This window comes from Neophocaena asiaeorientalis, unplaced genomic scaffold, assembly GCF_003031525.2.
Source record: "Neophocaena asiaeorientalis asiaeorientalis breed wild unplaced genomic scaffold, Neophocaena_asiaeorientalis_V1.1 scaffold91, whole genome shotgun sequence".
NCBI lineage: Eukaryota > Metazoa > Chordata > Mammalia > Artiodactyla > Phocoenidae > Neophocaena > Neophocaena asiaeorientalis.
Window position 1 is genome coordinate 6301234 of NW_020173198.1, and position 20580 is coordinate 6321813.

General features: G+C 41.3%; 1 protein-coding gene, 1 non-coding gene and 1 pseudogene across 2 annotated transcripts in view; 1 reads left to right on the forward strand and 2 right to left on the reverse strand.

The window, feature by feature from the left end:
- Positions 1 to 20580, forward strand: part of USP31 (ubiquitin specific peptidase 31) — a 62196-nt gene that overhangs the window by 27355 nt on the left and 14261 nt on the right. The window contains exons 3-8 of the mRNA XM_024744348.1: positions 8064 to 8244; positions 11477 to 11588; positions 12187 to 12281; positions 13690 to 13767; positions 14362 to 14491; positions 20310 to 20429. Of these exons, the coding sequence (XP_024600116.1) occupies positions 8064 to 8244; positions 11477 to 11588; positions 12187 to 12281; positions 13690 to 13767; positions 14362 to 14491; positions 20310 to 20429 (716 nt within the window). The remainder of the gene's footprint in view (positions 1 to 8063; positions 8245 to 11476; positions 11589 to 12186; positions 12282 to 13689; positions 13768 to 14361; positions 14492 to 20309; positions 20430 to 20580) is intronic.
- On the reverse strand, positions 15431 to 16665 carry LOC112399468 (T-complex protein 1 subunit zeta pseudogene; annotated as a pseudogene).
- Positions 16807 to 16935, reverse strand: LOC112399479 (small nucleolar RNA SNORA22). The gene has a single exon (XR_003003234.1). It is a non-coding gene; the product is annotated as a small nucleolar RNA SNORA22 (small nucleolar RNA).

Genomic DNA, 20580 nt, shown 5'->3' on the forward strand with positions numbered 1-20580 from the left:
TTTTATTTCAGTGGTGAGTCCCTGCCACCAAGTCTTTGTGGTATATATGAGTTTGTTTAATACTGAAAACGAATCTTATAACTGCAAGTATCCGTTGTTGTCCAAATCTGTTTTAGTTCCCGAGTTTGGATCTTGAGAACTTGGATATAAGGGACACCTGTACTTGAGGTAACCTTTGTTCAGTTCTCTGTCTGGAAGGATCAAGGAGCTCTGTATCAGAATAACTCACTTTTCCCTGTGGCCAGACATGAACACATGAACAGGTTGTGTGTGGTGTTCTCTACTATTTTTCCCGAGTTGTCTTTCCATCCTGGAAGGAAACTCCTTTCCCATTGCTTCCTTCCTTTTCTGTCTTTCTCCTCTCCCACCAGGGTCCCAGCTCCATCTTGCTGAGGAAGGAGGAGGGGGCAGTGCATTTGGGAGATGGGAGTGGAGGGCATTCCAGGCATAGGGAAAGTGTGTGAAAGTCTGGAAGCCTTACGGTCTCTTTCAAGGGCCCATAGTTGCCACAGCTGGCTAGTACTGAGGGCGTCTCTGCCTCATATGTACTATTATGTGAACAGACCTCCCCACCAGAGGTGACAATAAAAGGAGGAAAGGCTGAATGAAGGTCACAGAGAGCCCCGTTGAGTGTGGCTGTGTTCTGTACCCTGGCATGGAATTCTGTTGTATGGACACTTTATCACTGTGTTTTATGGGTCATATCTGGTTTTACAGTGTTCATCCATTTGTACCAATTTCATCCACGATGTTTTTAGTTAATTATTCTTCATCAACTTAGGTGTCCAGAAAGTCAAATACAAGAGATGAAGCTTTTCTCAAGACAAGTGCTTATCATTCTGTTCTTTCCAGCACAGTCCAGAAACCAAGTTTCACTTTTAGATACCATCTATGAACCCAGCTGTTTTTTTTTTTTTTTATTTACACTTCATCTTTCTCTTAAGATGTAAATATATTGTCCTCCCAAGTTCTTCTGTTCTTTCCCAGAATCACTGAAAATAAATTCTACGTTCCTTCTGGCATAGAATCAAGGAAAGTGAGTGATGATTTGGTTTGATGAGTTTTGGCAAGCCACCTTTTCCCCAAAAGAGTAAGCCAACTCCTGATCAGTCATGTCCGACCGATACTGCCATGTCCATTCCCCATGGGAGGCAATCACCAATAGCCATTACTTTGTCATCTTCTTGGAGTCAGGTAAAGGATGTCTTGAACCAATTACTGTCTTTTTGCTGGAGCCCAGGATTCTGCTGCTTCTGTACTAGGGCTCTGTGGAAAGAAAGAACCTCATGTCTAGTTTTATAGCTCCAGTTGGATAGACTTCATTCTTTTCCTTTTCTGGACCATGCTTCCAACTCATTTTTTTTCCCCTTTAAGGGAAAAAAAAAGTTCTCTGTAGTTCTAGTCCTTAAGGTTTTATTTGAAGGGTAAAAAGAAATTTTATGAGGCTTGAAGGCCCTACAAATGTGTTTGACTTTTACTTTTTAGTAACTAGATGTTAGGGATCATCCTGAATGGAAAATAGAATGACGGTTACATTTATTTGTAATAGGATGTAAAGAATTTAAAGCAACAGATTCAGTTGAATGTTTTTACAAACCAGAATCATACCCAAATTCTATAAAATAGACACAGATGTGTAAGGTTAATTTTAAGAAGGTTCTTCTCTATTTTTCATAGAAGTGTCAAATTTAATTTTAAATGGTTTCTCAGATTGTAGCAATGCTTATATTTACAGATGACATATTCTAGTGATAATCAACTTTTAAAAAAACCGCAAAAATACGGAAGTATTAATTTTAGGACATTAAATAAACCAAGATTTATTAGGAAGAAAAAGTCATAAAAGACAAACCAAAGCAGTGTCAGATGTGGCCCAAAAGAAAAACCAAATCACTTGCTGGGACTCCAGGGGCAGAGCTTGGGTGAAGATATGGGATGCCAGGGTCTCTGTGGTGGTCCAGCTCAACTGCTTCATTGTATGACCAGGAATCAGGTTTGGTGAGTTACCTAAGATAACCATCCGTGTGTGGCAGAGCCATGCTTGAGCCCAGGTTTCTTTTTTTTCTTCGTTACGCGGGCCTCTCACTGTTGTGGCCTCTCCCGTTGTGGAGCACAGTCTCCGGACGCGCAGGCCCAGCGGCCATGGCTCACGGGCCCAGCCGCTCCGCGGCATGTGGGATCTTCCCGGACCGGGGCATGAACCTGCGTCCCCTGCATCGGCAGGCAGACTCCCAACCACTGCGCCACCAGGGAAGACCGAGGCCAGGTTTCTTGACTCCTACTATGTTTCTTCCTTCTGTAACACACGCTAAAGGATGGTTACTAGGTTATTCTGTGTTATGGTTTCTCTGAGGAAGAAGTAAAATAAATAGTCCCTTGGGTCTCTGCAGTGGGAAGAAGTCACCATTGTGAAGGGAAAAAGGAACCTTTGTGTTGTGTATGTTCAGTGAGGTTTCCTTTAAAATTTCATTTAGTTTGAGATATAGTGATTTAGGGCGGGGTTGACCCAGAGCAGTTTTGGCCGTAGTTACAGAGGATTGTGGAAGTCCTGTTGCTTGTTTAGTCATGCCCAACAAAAATCTTGTTGAGCAGCTTCAGCACAGCACCTTTTACAGAGTGATTGGAGGATAAATGCTGGATGAGTTGAAGTGATAGTGGCAGGAAGCATGAATCAGATTTAATGCAATCCTGATAAAGAACTGAATGTTGTCTCCACCCTGAATTTGGTGGCCACCGTGCATAAAATATCTGCTTTGACACAAAAAGAAGCATTTGATTTCAGCTAATTTGTTTCTTAGGATACATATACTGAGAACTGCCTCTCCCTCCCTGTTGGGAGTAAATAAGGGAGAGGGTCCTGAACAGAAGCTTGTTATGCTTCTAGCATTTTGTGTGCCCCAACTATATGCCATGAGATTTGTCTTTACCCTTGCTGTACCTAAAACTTCCTCTTGGCAATTGGCCTCTGCTTCTTCCACAAAACAAACAAAGGTTCCCTGCCTTCCTGGGTATAACTTCTCTGAATCCCTAACTATCCTTACCTCCTTCTCTTCTCTCTTACCTCCTGTTTAAGATAGTTCCTCTACCTCTTTTCTGAATCCTTCCTTCTCCCCTTACTGAAGAATCCTCTTTCTTCGAGTATCTCCTTTCTGTTAGCTTCTTCCCTCAGCACTAAGTCCCTCTGTCCTGTAGGTGCCCCCTCCAGAGAGTTACGGCATCTTTCTTCCTGCCTTTTATAACCAAGCTTCTTGAATATGAAGAGTGATCTTCTTGTAACCATTCAGTGTCAGTACCTTTTCTTCTCCTTTAGCCTTCTCTGATCAGTGTCACTGAAATTGCACAGGCAATCAATCTCTTAATTTGCAATTCCAAAGGACCCGTCTCTGTGCTTGTCTTACTTGACTTTTCTGAGGTGGTTTATGTCGTTTCCATCTCCTTGGAGGTTTCTTCTCCGTCAGCTTGTGTGATGCTACTCTCTTCTGGCTGCTACCTCTTATCTTCTTCTTGGGCTTCTTTTCTGTGACTTGTCCCTTCTGTAAGATTCTGCCCCAGCTGCCTCCTTTTCTCATTAAATGTTCCCTATTTCCTCTATGCTCATGTGATAGGTGTATGTGCTCTGATTTAACTTTCCAGCTCAGATCTCTTTCCTGAGCACCAGACCTAACCTCACTTGAGATCCTGTAGGTACCTCAAACTCAACATGTTCAAAGCTCTGCAGTCCCCAGTCTCTTCCTCAATTCCCGATATCGTTATGCACCGAAGTCCGAAACTAAAAACCTTGGTGTCATCCCCGATTTCTTCTTTATATCACTCAATATAGTGTCACCAGTCATCTCTTTCTCTTCCATCCTGAATCAGCCACAGGTTTACCTGCTAGTGCTGATGATGTTTTTTTTACTGATTCATTTTTCTTTGCTAGGAGGTCTCTGTCTTCTGTAGCTCACTTTCTTCTGCTCTTCATGCCAGTGGCTTTAGTTTTGGTTTTCCTAAATGAGAACATAATCATGGCCACAAGCCAAACCTTTTCAAGATGGAGTAAGATGTCAAGTATATAAAATGCTACAGGGAGAATGAAAAAGGTGACGACTGAGAAAGAAGAAATTAGATTTGGTGATGTGGGTGGCGTCTGACCTCTGGGGTAAGTTTTGTAGTGTAGTGAAGACTTTTCCCCACACTCACTCCGCCTTTTGTGTACCTGTTTCTGAGGTGGCACCCAAGTGGTATCCTTCAGGTCACTTGAAATCTTGTTTGTTACCAGGGTCCTTTCTCTCCCTTGTTCACTTCGTTCAGTTAGTGAGTTTTGCCAGTGACACTCGTATATCTCATTTGCGTTGCTTTGATTTTTTCCTCCTTAACTTCGAATTCTGTAGACCATCTCTTTGTTACTCGCATCTGGTTGATCATCATGTTGTGATGGTTCTTCTTCCTCATTAAAAATGCACCCCTTCTTTTCATCTCTCTTATCATTCATTGGAAAATACAATGGACAGTTATTAGTTCTTTGGCTTACTTTGTCATTCTTCAACTTTGATACAATTGATCACTCTCTCCTTCGTAGCTCTCTTCTCTTGACTCTTGGGACTCCATTCTCTTGATTTTCTTGCCACATCTTTGACGGCCTGTTCTTAGTCTTCTTTTAGGGCCCCCTAAGTATAGAAGTCCTCTGGATTCTGTCCTCTGGCTTGATCCCTCATGATCTTGTCTGGGCAGTCTTAGCCATACTCGTGATTTCAAGTGCCACCCATCTGTTGACCCCCAGACCTTTGTCCTGAGCGCAGACTCTTCTACTGAGTGCCAGATCTGTTTTTTTTTTTTTAGTTGTTTGCCAGGTACTTCCGTTTGGAGGTTCCACAAAACTTCAGATATAGTGGATTCTGATGGGAACTCATCATCCTCTTTTCCAGACTTCTTCCTTTTTTATTTTGTCTTGATGAAGGGAACCACCAGTGGCCCATCATCCAGATAAGACACCTGAATGACATTAATGCCTCCATCCTCACTTTCCACATTCATTAGGTCACAAATCCTATTGATTCTACTGCCCCAGTTTTGAAATCTCTCTCAAATTTGCCCTCACGGACTAATACTGCTGCTATGACCATTCACGTACAAGTATTTGTTTGAATACCTATTTTCAGTTCCTTTGTAGGTATGTACCTAGGAGTGGAAGTACTGGGTCATATGGTAATTCTATGTTTAACTTTCTGAGGAGTTGCCAGACTGTTTTCCATAGCAACTGCATCATTTTTCATTCCCACCAACAATATATGAGGGTTATAATTTCTCCACATTCTTGCCAATGTTTGTTATTTTCTGTCTTTTTGATTATAGCCATCCTAGTGGGTGCGAAGTGGTATGTCGTTGTGATTTTTATTTGCATTTTCCTAATGACAGATCATGTTGATCATCTTTTCATGTGGTTTTTGGCCATTTGTGTATCTTCTTTAGAGAAATGTCTATTCAAGTCCTTTACCTACTTCAAAATTGTGTTGCTTGTCTTTCTGTTTTTGAGTTGTAAGAGTTCTTTATATCTGCTGGATACTAGACCTGTATCAGATATATGACTTGCAAATATTTTCTCTCATTCTGTGGGCTATCTTTTTACTTCCTTGGTAGTGTTTTTTGATGCACAGAAGTTCTTAATTTTATGAAGTCATATCCAAGAATCCACCACCAAATCCAAGGCCATGAGGTTTACCTGTGTTTTCTTCTAAGAGTTTTATAGTTTTAGCTCTCACGTTTGGGTCTTTGATTCATTTTGAGTTAATTTAGCTCTTACATTTGGGTCTTTGATTCATTTTGAGTTAATCTTTGTGTGTGGTGTGAAGTAGTTAATCTTCGTGTGTGGTGTGAAGTAGGAGTTCAGCTCCATTCTTTTGCATGTGAATATCCAGTAGTCCCAGCGCCATTGCTGAAGAGATTATTTTTTCCTCATTGAATGGCCTTGGCACCCCTGTTGAAAGTTCTTATTTTAGTTCCTCTTTTCCTTCACCTCTACTTCTAGAGGTCTCTGGTGCCTCTAGTCTCTGAACCTTTGGTAATTCTGTATTTTGGGTTGGTCGGCTTTCTGCACTGCCAGCTTAGGATTCAGTTTTCTCTGGTCTACTCATATTTACATTATTATTTTTTTGAGTCTTATTTCAGTTGTCATTCTTTGACTTGGGAGCTTTTTTGTTTATTTTCTAGTTGTTGTGTTTTCAGGCATGTGCTTTTGTTTGTTTAAATTGTTTTCTAATTTTAGTTGCATTATAGTAAAAAATAGCCAATCATCACCTTGTCCAGAAAACCTTTCCTCACTTTCCCCACCCCAGACTGGCTGACTGACTTCTGCTCTCCTGTGTTCCAGTGTAGCTTCTGCTAATCTCTGACACTAGCACGTTGTATGGAAATGCTCTGTTCTCTATCCTTCCTACCAAACTGTGAAATTCTCTGCAGTTGGGACTACACTTTGCTTTATCTTTCTGTACCTAGCAGTTTAGTGTACTTCGTAATACACAGCAAGAGCCCAGTTAACGTTTGTTTAACTGAAAATTTCCCCCAATCCCCCTTCATACCCCAACTGCTTACGGTTAACACTGAGTTTCTATTTATAAATGAATTTGGTGAGGTCCAAGCTTATATAGTCTAGCCAGAGAGCACCTTTGTTGGAAGAATATACGGCTAGTGAATATGCGTAAGCCTCTGTTCTTTACAAAGGCCTCATCAATATTTTGTTGGTGCATATGAGGCTACTGTCTTCCCCAGTTCACCGGTGAGGGAGCTGAGACTTAGAGAGGTTAGGTCACAGGCCCAGGTCACACAGTTGGTAGTGATGGGCCTGGACTTTGAATGCGGAGCTTGATTTCTGAGCAGTTGAGTGGTATCCTCTCATCTCATTGGCAATCCTGATCACTTTTAGCAGAACTGGTCTTCCCAGCCTTACTTCTGCCAAGAACCTGGGAAATGAGCCTGTTAATTGTCTCAGATTCAGACTTCTATTTATTTTTCTCATACCAAAGTTTAAGGTGGTTGTGAAGTGAAATCTGCTCTTTTGTGATTTCTCTATGGTATTTAAGCTTAAAAAGTTTTCTTCCCTCTAATAGCTTGGTGAAGATTCAGTTCTTCCTTATTTCTAGTTTCTGTGTTCTCGTTTCTAAACTCTAATTAATCTGGAATTTATTTGAGTATTAACTCTGTATGTTAATAGGTTCAACAAATCTCTTGCTGGATATTTAGGTTATTGCTGGAGTTTTGCTATGGATACTTTTGTGTAAACCACCTTTTATTTTATTCTCCTTTTGGTGATATTGTTATTATTTCTTTGGTGTGGTAGTGGTGGAGGGCTTCTTCTGTTCTCCAGTTTGGGGTATCATTTCCTTAGGCTATACTTCCAAAGGATTAAAGAAATGAGCAATTATTTAGTCAAGCATTTATTGAGTTCCTACTAAGTGCGGGACCTTGTGCTAGGTGCTGAATTGCTAATGCTAAGTACCTCTGATTGACAGATAGCTCTGCTTTGGAGCATGTCTGAAGACCTGGTTTTTAGCAACCAGCACTGTGCCTGTCAAACATATATTTTTGTTCACTTTATTGTAGGTCAATCCAGGCTAGTTGATTGTATTAAAGTTCTGTAATGGCTGTGAGTTTCTTATAAGTCTGGGTCTAAAGTGGGGAAAAGAAGCTGCTGTTGGAATATTGAAGATCATTCTACATGTACTAGTCTTTATTTTTTATTAAAATTTTTTTATTTGCTTGCTGCTTGTATGGTCTCACTTTAAGTTTGTCTCGGTGGGTCATCTCTGCAAACTTGCCATTCTAAAACTAATATTCATTGAAGTGAAGAGTTTTAATTTTCAGTTTTTAAGGTAGTAGGTGGTAGGTAAGGCGAGTTTAAATGAAATGATGGATGCAAAATATTTTCTTATGACTAGATGAGTAATCTCAAAGTACGTCATTTGTTCCTTTTTTCAATTGCAGCTTAAATAACATAATGACAACTTCTTAATTTCTCTAATGGGTAAATTTTTTGTAATGAAAGAATAAAAAATTTTGAAGACATAAAGTAAGTTTTCATTTTGTTTTAGGAATCCACTTAAACAACAACCTAAACCACTTGAAATTTGGCTTGGATCATTATAGACTGTCTTCTTCTACACAAGCAGCAGCAAAGCAGGGGAGAGCGGACTTAACCCCCACGACAGCAGGAAGCGACAAGATTGTTCTGTTAGTGTGTAACCGAGCCTGCACTGGGCAGCAAGGGAAAAGGTGAAGACCAACTTATTTTCCAATAAATATTGAGACTTTAAAAGTCTAATATTTTCAAATGTTTTTAAAAGTAGGGATAAAAAAAATCCTTACTTTTAGTAGTTAATTATTGATTCTGATATTTAGAAAGAGCATGTGTGTAAATTGACCTGATTTGAGGGGTTGGGAGGGGGAGAAGATAAAATTAGGATGATAAGATCTGAGTTAGAATGGCTCCCAAGCTCATGTAGTTTTTTTTTTCTTTTTTTTTTTTGCGGTACGTGGGCCTCTCACTGTTGTGGCCTCTCCCGTTGCGGAGCACAGGCTCCGGACGCGCAGGCTCGGTGGCCACGGCTCATGGGCCCAGCCGCTCCGCGGCACGTGGGATCTTTCCAGACCGGGGCACGAACCCGTGTCCCCTGCATCGGCAGGCGGACTCTCAACCACTGCGCCACCAGGGAAGCCCTCATGTAGTTTTTAAAGGCACATTTCTCTTGTATATTTTCAGCTCAAGATCCTCCTGGGTATCTAGACCTATAGACCTATATCCAGCTACGTTCTTTATAGCATTTTTTCTTCTATTAATTCTTAACAAATCTACTTGGATGGCACGTGCACCTCAGTCTTGTGTTCCAAACTGAACTCATTGTGTTTCCCTATAAACCTGACCCTCCAGTATTTCCTGGCTTGGCAAATGGCACCAGTATTCATTCAGCTGCATGTAGTCAGACATTTGGGAGTTCGAAATCTCTCTCAAATCTGTTTCCTTCTGTAAGAATTTATGGGAGTTACTTTTCTTTTTTTTTTTTCTAAACATCTTTATTGGAGTATACTTGCTTTACAATGTTATGTTAGTTTCTGTATGGGAGTTACTTTTAAAGTAACTTTATCACAATAGTAATGTAACTTGAGTAATAACGAGATATAGTAATGTAACTTGAGTAATAACGAGATATGGATGTGTCTCAGGGAGGAAGGATACTGTGTTTCTAATATTTGTCAGAGTAGCATTTATATTAACTTTTTAAAATGTTGCTTTGAAATAAGTTTCCTATTTAAGAATGGTAAATAATGTAAAAGCAAAATGTGTTGATTTGTATATTTAAGATGTTCATTAGCAGCTACTTTAGTGTTTACAGTGTGTTGGCCACTATTCTGAACACTAGGGATACAGCAGGATCTGTGTGTTCTCATGGAGCTTGCATCCTAGTTAGGACAGAGCCACTAAAGACAAGTAAACACATTTAACTTCAGACAGTCGTTGTCACTTTGAAGATGTTAAAACATGCAGGTGTGATAGAACGTGCTGGTGGGGTCTCTAGCAAAACTGTATTAGAGAGGGAGGCGAGGGGGGCCTCCCTGAGGACGCAGCAGCTGGGCTGAGCCGAGTGGGAAGGTGCGAACTGTGTGAGCCTCTTGGGAAGGGATCCCGTGAAGAGGGGACATCGAGTACAAAGATGCTGAGATTATGGCTGAGTAATATTCTGTTGTATATATGTACCACATCTTTATCCAGTCCTCTGCTGATGGACGTTTAGGGTGCTTCCACGTCTTGATTCCTGTAAATAGTGCTGCTGTGAACATTGGGGTGCAGGTATCTTTTCGGATTATGGTTTTCTCTGGATATTACCGGGGGAAAGGGGGCAAGGGATAAATTGGGAGATTGGGATTGACATATACATACTACTATATATAAAATAGATAACTAATGAGGACCTACTTGTATAGCACAGGGAATTCTACTCAGTACTCTGTAATCCCCTATGTGGGAAAAGAATCTAAAAAAGAGTGGGTATATGTATAACTGATTCACTTTACTGTACACCTGAAACTAACACAACATTGTAAATCAACTATACTCCAATGAAAATTAAAAAGAAAAAAAGTTGCTGAGATTAGAAGGAGCTTGGCATGTTTAAGGGACAGAAGAAAAGGCAGCTCATCGTATTTATATAAAACAAAGAAATTATGAAATCCCTTTCATGATGCTAGTCTCTTAAAAGTGAGGGCATTGTCATGTGAAAAATATGGCTACTGATTTCCACATCGTGCTTGTAACTTATTTCGCGTCACAGTTGTCTTTAGGAAGGTAGGCTCACTCTTGAGTACTACTGTGAGTAAACTGGTACCTGTTAGGAGCGGGTTTCTTGGTGACCTTAGCACCCCTGCTTTGGCCTGAGTCAGGGTTTATCTGTTTGTTTATTCACTTGTTCATTCATTCATTCAGCATCTACTGTTCTCTAGGTATGGCTGTTTGGGCTAGGAAGATAAGTCGGTCACAGTTCCTGCTGTCAGGTAACACGGTCTGTTGGTGGAGGCAGCAGAATAAGCAGGCAGTATTTGTAGTGCAGCAGAGCTCAGGGAACAGATCAACAGGGCGCCAGTGGCTCCTTCTGCGGATGAGTAGGAAATAGCTTAAAAGAAGAGTGAGAAGGGTAGTCCAGACTGAGGGAATTGGCTGTACGTTGGCGATGTGAGTCGGACGCGTTCAGAGCACAGCATGCAGGTCTGAATGGCCGGGGCTTGGGTGAGAGTTAAGGCTAGGCCAGTGCTCCTCCACGTTGGCTGCATATTAGAATCACCTGGGGAGCTCCTCAAACAGCCTTAATGCTCCAGCCGCAGACCAGAGGGATTGCAGCAGAATCTCAGGGGAATCATTGTGCTTTAAAGTTCCCTCGCTGATTTCAGCCTGCAGCCACTGCTGAGAACCATGGTTCTGCCTCTGATTCCCTAACACCTGTGAGCTCAGCACTGGATAGGAAACCTGGCAGGGGCCACGTGACTTCTGCCCTAGGCTAGGAGCTGACTTTTAGTGTCACTCGCTTGCCAGTGCCTTCCTTGTTGTCAGGCCACCTGGATGTGGCTGCCTCGCTGCTAGACCTTCCAGCCCTGTCTTTTCCTCTGGCACCTAACCCCTTATACGTTTGACCCATGCTGCTTGCTAGACTCGTGTCGACTCCCACCTGCTTTCCTCCCCATCTCCACTAATCCTGTCATCTTATTACCAGGCACCATACTCTATTAGAAGCCATTTTGGTGTATGAGTTGTTAAATTTCATTTAGAAATCTCAGTTTCCCTTCTGACTGTTTCATCCACTTATGAGAGTATTAAATTTCCTGTTTGTTTTATTTTGAGAACTGTCCTAAAACTAATTGTATTGTGATTCCATTTAAAAAGATCATGAATAAGGAGTTACAGTATTAAAGGAATTCTCATACTTTTTAAGGTGATTATAATATTTATGTGTGCTAGATTTGGACTACCTTTTGTGCTGCACTTAGAGAAGACAATAGCATGGGACCTTCTGCAGAGGGAAATCTTGGAGAAGATGAAGTATTTCTTGAGGCCCACAGTTGGCATTCAGGTGTGTAAGCCTTTTGGTACTCCAGCATAGCATGTGTGTACCCAGTGAAGAAAGTCATTACGGTGAGATTGGAAGTTCAGACCTTTGCCCTTAGGGAAGACCAGACACTGAGCTGGAATGCTGGGGAGCTCTGGAGAGAAGCTGCGTAGTAAAATCTGCTGTGTTCAGGTTTTCCAGAATGAGGACTGTTCCTCATTTTATGAAGGAAGTTGGCCACTGCACGGTTTTCCATGCACTGCCAGGTGTTCCTTTATAATGTTTGTCTAATAAAGTTTAGCACATGATCGGCTTGGAGAGATTTTGTAGACTATATATTTTCAAAATTATGATTTCTTTGTTAAGGTATCCATGGAAAACTTATATTGTTCAGCTAAAATAACATATTACTTGTCTTGCATAACATATTTGGTATGTAAGTTGCATTTGGGGCAATCATATTTAAAGTGTATTAGAGTGGCTCAACAGCCTCACAGAATGTTGTAGAGAAGCATTTTGCAGAACAGTTTGCTCTCCCTCTAATCTGTTTTGGAAATGCCCCAGTGAACCACATGCCCTCGAAGAGAAACTCAGCCTGACTCGCCTTTGCCATTTGTTGCAGGTGTGTCCATTCAGTTTGCGAGTGGTCAGTGTTGTGGGAATAACATACTTGCTGCCCCAGGAGGAGCAGCCCCTGTGCCACCCAACAGTAGAAAGGTAAAAAAAAAAAAAATCACCTTCTAGACTTTCATATATGTTTGTGTGTAATTTCTAGTGATGTCTGATGTAATTTCCACATAAGTGTGGTGGGTCCTCCAGGCTCACTTAGAAAGTAAACACTTACTTTACTTTTGATTCATATTTGAGTAGGATATGTTTTATGATCTTTTCTGGAATCGGGAAAGCCTAGAGTACTGATGTTAGGAAAGTAAATTGATTGGTCTCAGGACCGCAGATGAATTGCACTTTCATATTCACCAAGATAAAAGTTGTCCAAAGTAGAATTCTAATCATAACACTTTCCTCCTTGAAATCCTTAAATGGTAACCCGTGGCCTCAAAGATAAAGCCCAGTTTCCACAGTATGTGAAGTTCTCCACAGTTTGAACCCTGACTGCTTCCCTTCTGTCAGGCCTCTTTCTTCTCCCCACTGTATTAAACATTCAGCAGCATCAAAGTACTGAGGGTTGTTTGAACGCACAATATGGTTTTACGTGTGCCTTTGCACGTGTAGTTTCCTCTGTTGATAATTCATTCCTTTTGAGCCTCTCTTCACAGTGTCCCTCCTCTCCCCCTTAGAATTATCTTCTCCCCTCTGCTATCTCTGTGCTTTTACATACTTCTGTTATTAATAAAGTAATAAAGATATGTGTATATAGACACACGATACATATATGGATACATATAAAAACACATTATTGTTTTTATTATAATGACTTTTTCAACAAATATCGTAGTGCCCTGCATTTCAGGATTCCAAAAAAGTATACAACATGGTTCTGTTTGAAAGCAACTCACTGTTTGGTTTTAGAGATTAGAGTTAATAGATAATGATCCAAAACATTGCAAAACTTAAAAACTATTTGATGGGTAATACTGACTGTTAATGCTGAGTATCTCGGGAGATGGCGAAGGAGCCAAGGAGCTCAGGGGAAATAAGTGAGGTGAAACTTGAGGGGTGCCTTGTAGGAAGGCACAGTTTACGTTGGTGTGGGCATGGTCCAGGGACCAAGCGTGGCCTATGGGGGCAGGTGGAGAGGTGCAGGAGCAGAGTTTGTTCCCAGAGAGACTATCGTCCCGTCCAGTCTCTATTGATTTGGTGAGATATTGGACGAAAATTGGAAAGATCATAACATCTAAGAGTTATTGTGGATAACCTTATAGTGTGGTACTAAATTTATTCCAATATCTTTATTTCCATATTGAATATTTTAATTTAAGGATTTTTCAGTCCAGTTGTAATCAAGTTATTAAGAGTTTATAATGGTCAAAAACCTTTTCTGATGGGGAACGATGATGAAGATTTTCAGCAATCCCACTATGATTTCAGATTTCAGATCGGATGTATATTTAATTAAAATCATTTATTTAGAAAGTAATACGTGACTTCCTTCCCCATCCTATAGGGCACTAAAATCTTGTGGACCAGGTGGCACTGCTCATGTGAAATTAGTGGTAGAATGGGACAAGGAGACAAAAGATTTGTAAGTATTTTTTTTACTTAGTGTTTGTAGAGTCATTGTCTTAATTATCACTATAATAGCATACCTTTGATCTTTCAAATTAGCTGAAACACAAACCTCTGTTTTCTTTAGCTAAGTATCCAAGTGTGTTGCTGATCCTTTATTTAAGTAATTTATTATTTCTCTCCTACACATTCTGTCGTCTGGATCCCAAAACCTTAGAACATTTGTTTGCTGCTAATGAGACCGAAGCTATATATTCATTAACTACTGCGTAGGTCAAATTACTTTTTTTATTACAGACCCATTAACTCTAGCAAGTTATGCCAAATGCATGCCCTTTGTTACAGAGGACAAGAATAGATGATTAATCAGTACAGTTTGTGCCCAATCCCAGAAAAAACAATTCCAAGTTATTTCTTGAAAATAACATTATAGATAGAGAACGTCTCACGACATTTTGGAACATAGAAAAGTTGGATTGCCACTTTTACTTTCTTATATATTGACCTTTTTGGTTATGAATTTACAGCCACGTTGTGAAGCTGTTAATTGTATTTTGTATCAGTTTTCCAAGACATTCTCTAATACATGCTCTTTCTCCCCTGATCGCAGCTTGTTTGTAAATACCGAAGATGAGTATATCCCTGATGCAGAAAGTGTCCGGCTGCAAAGGGAGCGTCACCATCAGCCTCAAACTTGCACTTTATCCCAGTGTTTCCAACTCTACACCAAAGAGGAGCGGGTAAGGGTTGGGCAGCATTTGTTGGGTGGTGAGGGTAGTAGGGAGGGCCCAGGGCAAGATGACAGTGGAGAAACAAATTATGCACCAGAAAACTCCCCAAGGATTTTTGCATTTACATAGGTTCTGCACATGTGATGTGCATCTTAGTGTTATTCCTCTTAGGATTTTAACAAAAAGTAGTTTACATTTCTGGAAAACCTTGATTAAATGAAATGCTCTAGACATGAACCTTTGTATAGTTCCCTTTTTTTTTTTTTTTTTTACTTTTTAATGGTTAATGATAAAGTTATATTTTTGTTTCAATTTAGAGATTTTAAATTCTTTTCCTTAGTAACTAGATCAGTGGTTCTCAACTTTTTGGAACTAAGAGCATAGGTGCCATTTTAATTAAAATTAAAAATTCAGTTCCTTAGTTGCATTAGCCACATTTCAAGGGCTCAGGAGACACATGTGGCTAGTGACTCGTATTGGACAATGTAGATAGAGACATAAAGTTCTGTTGGACAATGTTTTAGACCACTTAGCATAGTGTTTGCAGATCGTAGGTACTCAGTTAATATTTGAATGAATGGATGGACAAATAGTGGATAGGACCCTTGCCTATGTGTGTTTTTTTTTTCAACAGGAATATTTAATAACAAGGTAGATAACATGTTTATCTAACATATATTTTTATATAACTGAAGCGAAAGCAAAACATCCTGTTACTGGATAAATACGGCCTGCTGTATGTGTGTACACTGCAGTGCAATTAAAAAAATACTGTAAATATAATTTCAGAACTTCAGAATTTGAATAGGTGCCAGTATTCTGTCCTTTTTTCATATGGGAAAAGAAAATTCCTTTGAAAATCATTTGAAGCTTGGAGCAAAATTCTATAGCTATATTCTTAATATCACTCTGGAGAGTCTTCATGATTCACGTGATACAAGGGAAGCTTCAGTTCAGCCTTCCTTTCGGAGAAGACATTCCAGCTTTCATGAGCTCCTCAACCAGGAGGATATTGGTGACAATCACAGTGCAGGAGTGAAGAAGCTGTTTCTTTACATAGTAGTGTTCCCATATGCCTCCCATTGGCTTACCTGGGTTCAGGTCCACACCCACAAGCTGACCTGAATGTTCTGCTTGGACTCAAACTAGTGTTTCCTGAAGGTCCAAACCAGAGTTCTGAGCAAGAGTCTTGTGAATAATGAGCACTGCATTAGCAAATACTTGAACTCTCAAGTTGGGCCCTGCCCTTTACACTGACTGGGCTTTTATTTAATCAGGGCTTCTGCCATTGCCACTTGCACTGCACCAGTACCTGGAATGACACAGCCATCATCAATAACATTTTTAAGAGCTGTCAAGCCACCTTTGATTGCGTCTTTGATTTGCATGAGTGTGTACTTATTTGGTCCTTTGACCAGTAATGTGACGGACGTTACGTTTCTCAATAAAGTCAAACTTCTCTTCTCCCAGTGTGTAGTCATAGACAAGTCCTGCATTTCCCAAACAATCAGGATTTAGGTCATCAATAGAATTTAGAGCTACCCCACCACGAGCAAGCATCAGCCTTTCCACATTTCTCTTAGGTCTGTGCAGAACTACTATGCCTTCTTTTGCAAGAGCATCTAAGGCAAAGGGGTCAATTCCCTTTTGATTAATAACAACAAATCCTTTATCTGAATCACCACCACACTTTCTTTCAAAGTTCTATTATTTTTTTAACTCCATCTTCAGCGAATTTTCTTTCAGTCTTTACTGATTTCTCTCTTCTGCATGCTTATTTAAAAAAAGCCAGAATTCACTTCTGTTTTTTCATATTCTAAATGGCACATTTCGTATGAAGATGTATGCATCTTCTACTTTTTTTTCATATCGGGATGCCATGTCCCATGATCCAAAACAAGACCTCTGATTAAGCTTGTATAGGCTTCAGATTTATGTTTCATCCCTGTGATCTCAACCATGAAGGGGTCACTACGTTCATCTTGCTTTTTAATGGTCAAAATGGAGTCCACTGCAGTGTCTGTTAAAACGTCAGCAAGTTTAGCATGAATTTTAGTATGTAGAGATGTTCTGGCCACGTCTGTAAGTGTTTCACTGTTCATCTCTTTGCATATTTTGACTAGTTGCCAAAACTGAAGTGCCTTTTTCTTTGCAGCTTCAAATCCTTCTGTTATTATTTTGAGATGAAGATCCTATAACAAGCACATGGTTACAAAACCGCCACTAATACTAGAGATCTTCAGTTAGATGCAACTATAGTTCGTGATAAAGCAGATTTATGGAAGGATATTCTGGATCATTCATACCCTTTAATACAACTAATATGATGTGCTGACTTTCTGAATACTTTACAAAGGATAAATAAGCTTTCAGTGTAGAGGAAAAGAACAGACATTGCTCTAGCACAGAGTTGAAACCAAGGAACTAAGGCACTCTTGGTGTTCACTGTGCAACAGGCCTTTGTGGTTTTTAAACCTCTCCAGGTTCAGGCGCCTTGAGAAACCTTGACGAGAGCTCTTGGAGTTCATCTGATTTTGAGGATCATAATTCTGGCTACTGATTCTTACTGCTCACCCTTGCATATAGGGAATCATGCAATTTCAGGGTCAGAGGGGGCTTTAAAATTTCTTTTTTCTAATGGTTGAGTTCTACCTAATTTCAAATAGGTGATTATCCAGCCGCTGTTTTTCAGAGACACCATTTTCTCTTAGGGTATCTCTGATGGTGACTGACCTTAACCTGAAATATGTCCCTGGTTGCTACAGCCAGCAGGTGAACTCTCAGGTCGTGAAGAACAGAGGACTGGTCTTCATTTTCTTCTACTTGTTTGTCCTTCAATATTTGAAAATAGTTTTAATCTTCTAAGTCTTTTCTCCCCCAAGCAGTTAACAGCTAATTCCTTTAATAGTTTTTCATTAGACGTATTTTTCCAATCTTGGGCTTATATAAATAATTGGCTTTGAAACTGGTTGATCACATGCTGTATGTAGCACCTTATCCTATTTAGCTTTTTTTTTTTTTTAATTGATTTGGGAGATGCCTGAGAATGTCACAAAGCAGATCTAAAGGTGAGCAGATCTACTAGATGATAACATTGGTATTCTACAGAACATCTCGCTGATCTTTCAAGCTAGCCAGATACATTTTAATAGGGCTTTGTTCATTCAATACATGTCTGTTGAGTACATACTATGTGCCAGGTACTGTGCTAGGAACTGGGAATATAGCAGGGACCAAGACAGACAATAGTTTTGCCCTCAGCTTGTTTACAGTGTAGTGGGGATAAACAGATAAGTAAAGGAAGCAAAGGTCTTGGGGTCAGAGGAAGGTTGAGAAAAGAAATGAGGCCACTGTGGCTGGGGCACAGCAGGTGAGAGAATCAATCCTGGTCGTAAAATAACCCCAGCATGTCTAGCAGTGTCCGGCCCATGGAAGGCATTCAGCAAATCTGTGCCGCAGTGAACAAATGAGTGAGTGTTCCTTGGGGAGCTCAGTCACTGGGTCCAAAAATAACAGTCCAGATATGGAAGAGGAGGAGGTCAGAGTTAGCAGTGGGCTGTGTGACGATAACTTTGGGGTTGCGTTGTCTTCAAGCTCAGTATGATCAGCAGTGTCATGTGGGTGTCAGCCGCTGTTGGCTACCTAAGGATGCTTTAGAAACAGTGTCCAGAACTCAGATGGTGATAGCACTGCTCTTCTCATTACCTTAAATGTTCACTGTTAAGAGACTGACATCCCAGGGCACAAGCAGAGAGTGTGGATAGGGGATGGCGCGGCTGAGTATATCTTGACAAAGGAGACCTTAAGTGAGGATCTGATAGTTATTTTCACATACTTCGAGGGCCATCCTGTGGATAAGGGGTTGGACTTAATTTTATCTAAAAAGCAGAATTAGAGATTGGAAATTACAGGGAGAGTGATTTTGTCTTAATAAGAGGAAGAACTTTGTAACAGACTGCCTGAAAGTGGAACAGCTGCCTCTGGGGCTAGTCACCTTCCTTGCTGGGCAGTTAGCGAGGCTGGCCACGCTCCAAGGGTGCTCTGCAGGCCTAGCTGCTCTTTGTGGCAGTTTACAACGAGATAAGTACAGAAGTCGAGCAGTATTGTAGAAACTGTCAAAGCTGCCAGACATTGTCTTGACATTCTTACTGTATCTTATCAAAGAGTATCTGTTTATGATGTATTGGAAATTAAAAAACAAATAAACAACAACCTGTTCCTTTACTGCGAGCACTGGGCTGATGGCCACGTCCGTAGACAGCGTGTTAGCACAGATGCGGACGTGCCAGATGACAGTTAGGTTCCTCCTGCCTAACTTTCTTTTTTTTTTTTTAAACATCTTTATTGGAGTATAATTGCTTTACAATGGTGTGTTAGTTTCTGCTTTATAACAAAGTGAATCAGCTATGCATATACATATATCCCCATATCTCTTCCCTCTTGCGTCTCCCTCCCCACCTCTCTAGGTGGTCACAAAGCACCGAGCTGATCTCCCTGTGCTATGCCTGCCTAAGTTTCTGATTCACTGCTATCCACCCAGACTTCTGTCTCCCCCCATCTTTCCTACACACATGACAGGATCTCCCTCTCAGGAAAAATAACTCCCTCACTTCTGCTTCCCTTTCAAACTACTGTGCTGGTCTTTCTCTTCTTTTCTGTGTAACTTTACCATTTAGTGATTTCAGGTCTTTCCCTTTCCTCCCTTCCAAACCTCTTGTCATCTGTCTGACTTGCGTTTCTGACATTGCTCTCCGAAGTTCTCGGGGCCCATAGTTTGCTCAGTTCGGTGGCCTCTGCTCAGTCTGCATTTGACCTCTCTGTGGGATATGGTACTGATAACCACCCTGTTCTTGCCACTCTCTTTTCTTGGTGTGCATAAAAGGAATGCTTCTGATTTGCCTATTTTTCTGACTGTGCAGCCTCAGGTTCTGGTGGTTTCTCGACCTTTGTGTTTCCCTTAAAAGTCGGCCTTCTGCAAGATTCTGTCCTTGGCTTCTTTCTCTTCCATCTGAGTGGGCATTGCCATCTGTTCCCGTGGCTTCCCTTACCTCATTGTGTTGATGGTCCCAGATCTGATGCCTCTTCTGAAATCCAGGGAGATTTTAAAAATCTCTCTTACCAGACATGCTCTGTTAGTACCTTCGTGTTGTCATCCTGAAACCCTTGCCTGCAGAGGTGACATACGTGGATTCGAGGTCTCAGATTGATGTTGAGAAAGATCTTGCTGGTGGCAGGATGGGAGGATTGTTGGGAGCAGTTTGATGCCTGGGGGAAAGAGGACAGTTAAGAGACTTGAGGAAGTCCAGGTAAGAGTGAGTGAGGACTTTGAATTGCGGTGGGTGGAGAGGAGGAGACGGTGTGAGGAATGGCAGAGAGTGTTACGTCGGATGGACGTGGAGCAGAGGAAGAGGGAAGGGTTTGAGGCTTTGGGTTAACCCCCCGTGTTCTGCTCTTGACGGGTGGTTGTGGTATTTGCTGGGGTAGGACATACAGGAGGAGGAGAAAAGGGAGCTGTATTGATAGAAAGGTGACGAGTTGAGCTTGGGAGTGTGCTGAGCATGAGGTGCTTCTGTGGCATCTGACATCTCTGTGCAGTATTTACCTAGCTGGTCATTCCTTTTTGAGAGGTAGTCTGTTCAGCAAATGTTCGGGTGCCAGCTCTAGCCAGGCGCCACTCTTAATTGTGTTTTTCTGTCGGCCCCCATCGGACATAGTTTGGGGAGATCCAGCATTGTGCCGCGCCCTGGCCGGGAAGTGTCTGGCCGTCTCCTGTAGCAAAGTCTTGCCTTAAGCGGCTCTTAACAGAAGTCGTGCTCCTTGTTTTCAGCTTGCCCCAGATGATGCCTGGCGTTGCCCGCACTGCAAGCAGCTGCAGCAGGGGAGCATCACCTTAAGCCTCTGGACTCTGCCGGACGTGCTCATTATACATCTGAAGAGATTTCGACAGGTAAGGAAACCCTCTGTCAAAGGGAAGAAAGCTGTGACCAAGTTTCTTACGCCCCTTACTGGTGGGCTGTTGGGTGGGGAGTTCTTTGGTGTCCCTGTTTGATCCTGTGACCCTGTGTTGTTACGGACACACATCTGCCCCTGCGTTTGGA